Below are 2145 nucleotides of genomic sequence, written 5' to 3' on the forward strand. Positions count from 1 at the left end.
TCCTCTTCGTCGCGAGCATGTTCGTGACTTTATTGGGCCACAAAAATCTTTTATGTGAGTAGTCAAAAAATAAAAAAATTAAATAAATAAATAAATTTGATTTGCATTAAAAACAAAAACAAAAAAAAAACAAAAATTAATTCTTTCGATCATTTTGCAGACATTTGTTACACGATATGTATCTTATCGCTGATATCAATAACTTGGTCGACGAGTTATTTTTTGACATTAGGATTGACCTGCCTCTTCGTCGGTATAATGATGACAACATTGAACATTGTAATAGGGGCCACTGTACTTTTATTCCCAACTTCATTAAGGTATCGTTTATATTGTATTCTTTTTCTTTTTTTTGCTTTTTTCCAAATGATAGAGAAAGATTATAGCAGACCGATTTGATTATGTTTCATTGGTTTTTTGTCTTTCAATTTTTTTCTTTCTTTCTCACTGTTTTTTTTTCTTATTTTTTTTTTTTTCTCTTTCTTTCTTTTTAATAGAACGATGGCAGTAAGTTTGGTAATGATGATAGGAAGATCTGGATCTCTGATCGGCAATGTCGTGTTTCCGGTATTGCTCGAGTACGGATGCATAGCTCCGATCATGACGATAGCTTGCTTTCCCCTATGTAAGTATTCATCTTCTTTTGATTACAAGACCCTTAATATTTCTATTTTTTTTTTTTTTTTTTTTTTTTTTTTGTACAAATTCAAACAAACGTCAGCATATAATTTATTATATTTATCATCATTTATCTACTTTTTTTCTTTCAGTTGGTATCGTATTGGCATATTTCATACCAAACAATAAGAATAAAAATGAGAAAAACGTCGAGTCTGGATCATAAAAAGAAACGCGAAAAATAAAGAAAAAAGAGAGAGAGAGAGAGAGAGAGAGAGAAAGAGAGAAAACAAAATAGAGAAAAGTAACGATATATATATATATATATATATCAATGATCGAAAGGTAGATATTTGTCTTATTAATCGGAACTAGTAATGAAATTTTACGATTATGATGAATATATGATCGAGGAAAACGATTATGACCAATTAAAAAGACGAAACGAAACATTGACGGTCCGATACGGGTCCGTTTCGAAAGAAGACAAGAATTATCGTTCAGGATGGATCTTCCTTTTTTTTTTTTTTGGGAAGAGGAGTGGATGGGGAGGACTGGAGATCGACGAGCGTATTTTTTTTTTTTTTTTTTTTTTTTTTTTTTTATTTTTTTTTCGTATTAGAATCGAGTCGAGACTTTAGGATCAAAGAGAGGAGAATAGGAATGGACACAATGAGAAGATTGAGAGCAGAGAGTGCAACACGTACGAACGGAGGCCTTGGGTTTCACTTTCGACACATCCTGGAGAGCCCTCCAGCCTTCACCCACATGCTCGCTCTCCTCTATCCTTTTTCTACACCTTCTTCTTCTTCTTTTTATTCATCATCTTCTGCTTCCTCTTCTTCTTCTTTTTTTTCTTTTTTATTATTCGTCATCATCATCATCATCATCATCATCATCATCATCATCGTCTTCTTCTTCTTCTTCTTCTTCTTCACCGTCATCCTATCTTTTCTTCGTAATCGCAAGTAAACATTTCTTTTTTAATTTTCCAATTTCAATTGGAACTCGTTATACTCGCGCGTGTATATACAGGATGGACCAAAATGTTCCTAGGTATTGTTATGAAAATTAATTACTATGTTTTTTTGCTTCTTTTATTTTTTTTTCTTTTCTTTTTGTTCTTGTTTGTTTGTTTTTTTTCTTCTTCTTCTTCTTCCTCCTCCTTCAGATTACAGTAACATTAGTCTAGGAACTTTTGAAAGTTCACCTAGGAATTTTTCTTTATGTGTACATATATATATATATATATATGTATATATATATGTATATATATGTGTGTGTGTGTGTGTTAAGTATGTGTGTACGTAAACGTTATATACGAGTTAGACGTAAGTTATAGGCTATATATATATATATATATATATATAAGATTATGTTTAGAAATTGATTAAGAAACGTTTGAAAAACGAATAAAAATATAGAGATTATATATTTTTTTTTTTTTTTTTTTTTTTTTTTTAGATATTCGTAGAGAGATATTAATAATGTATTTTTAGAATATATATATATATGTATATATATACA

At 29.9% G+C, this 2145-nt stretch overlaps 1 protein-coding gene across 2 annotated transcripts in view; it reads left to right on the forward strand.

Annotated features, from left to right (window-relative positions):
• LOC124947474 (synaptic vesicle glycoprotein 2B-like) overlaps nt 1–1063 on the forward strand; it is a 4108-nt gene extending 3045 nt beyond the window's left edge. The window contains exons 8-11 of one of the 2 annotated variants that reach the window (XM_047489651.1): nt 1–54; nt 161–320; nt 498–625; nt 771–1063. The exon at nt 1–54 is cut by the window's left edge and continues 61 nt beyond it. In XM_047489651.1, the coding sequence (XP_047345607.1) occupies nt 1–54; nt 161–320; nt 498–625; nt 771–844 (416 nt within the window). In that variant the 3' untranslated portion in view covers nt 845–1063. The remainder of the gene's footprint in view (nt 55–160; nt 321–497; nt 626–770) is intronic. The other variant, XM_047489652.1, reaches the window with a different exon arrangement.
• The last annotated feature ends 1082 nt before the right edge of the window (nt 1064–2145 follow it).

The sequence above is a fragment of the Vespa velutina genome, chromosome 3, assembly GCF_912470025.1.
Source record: "Vespa velutina chromosome 3, iVesVel2.1, whole genome shotgun sequence".
In the NCBI taxonomy this organism is placed as follows: Eukaryota; Metazoa; Arthropoda; class Insecta; order Hymenoptera; family Vespidae; genus Vespa; species Vespa velutina.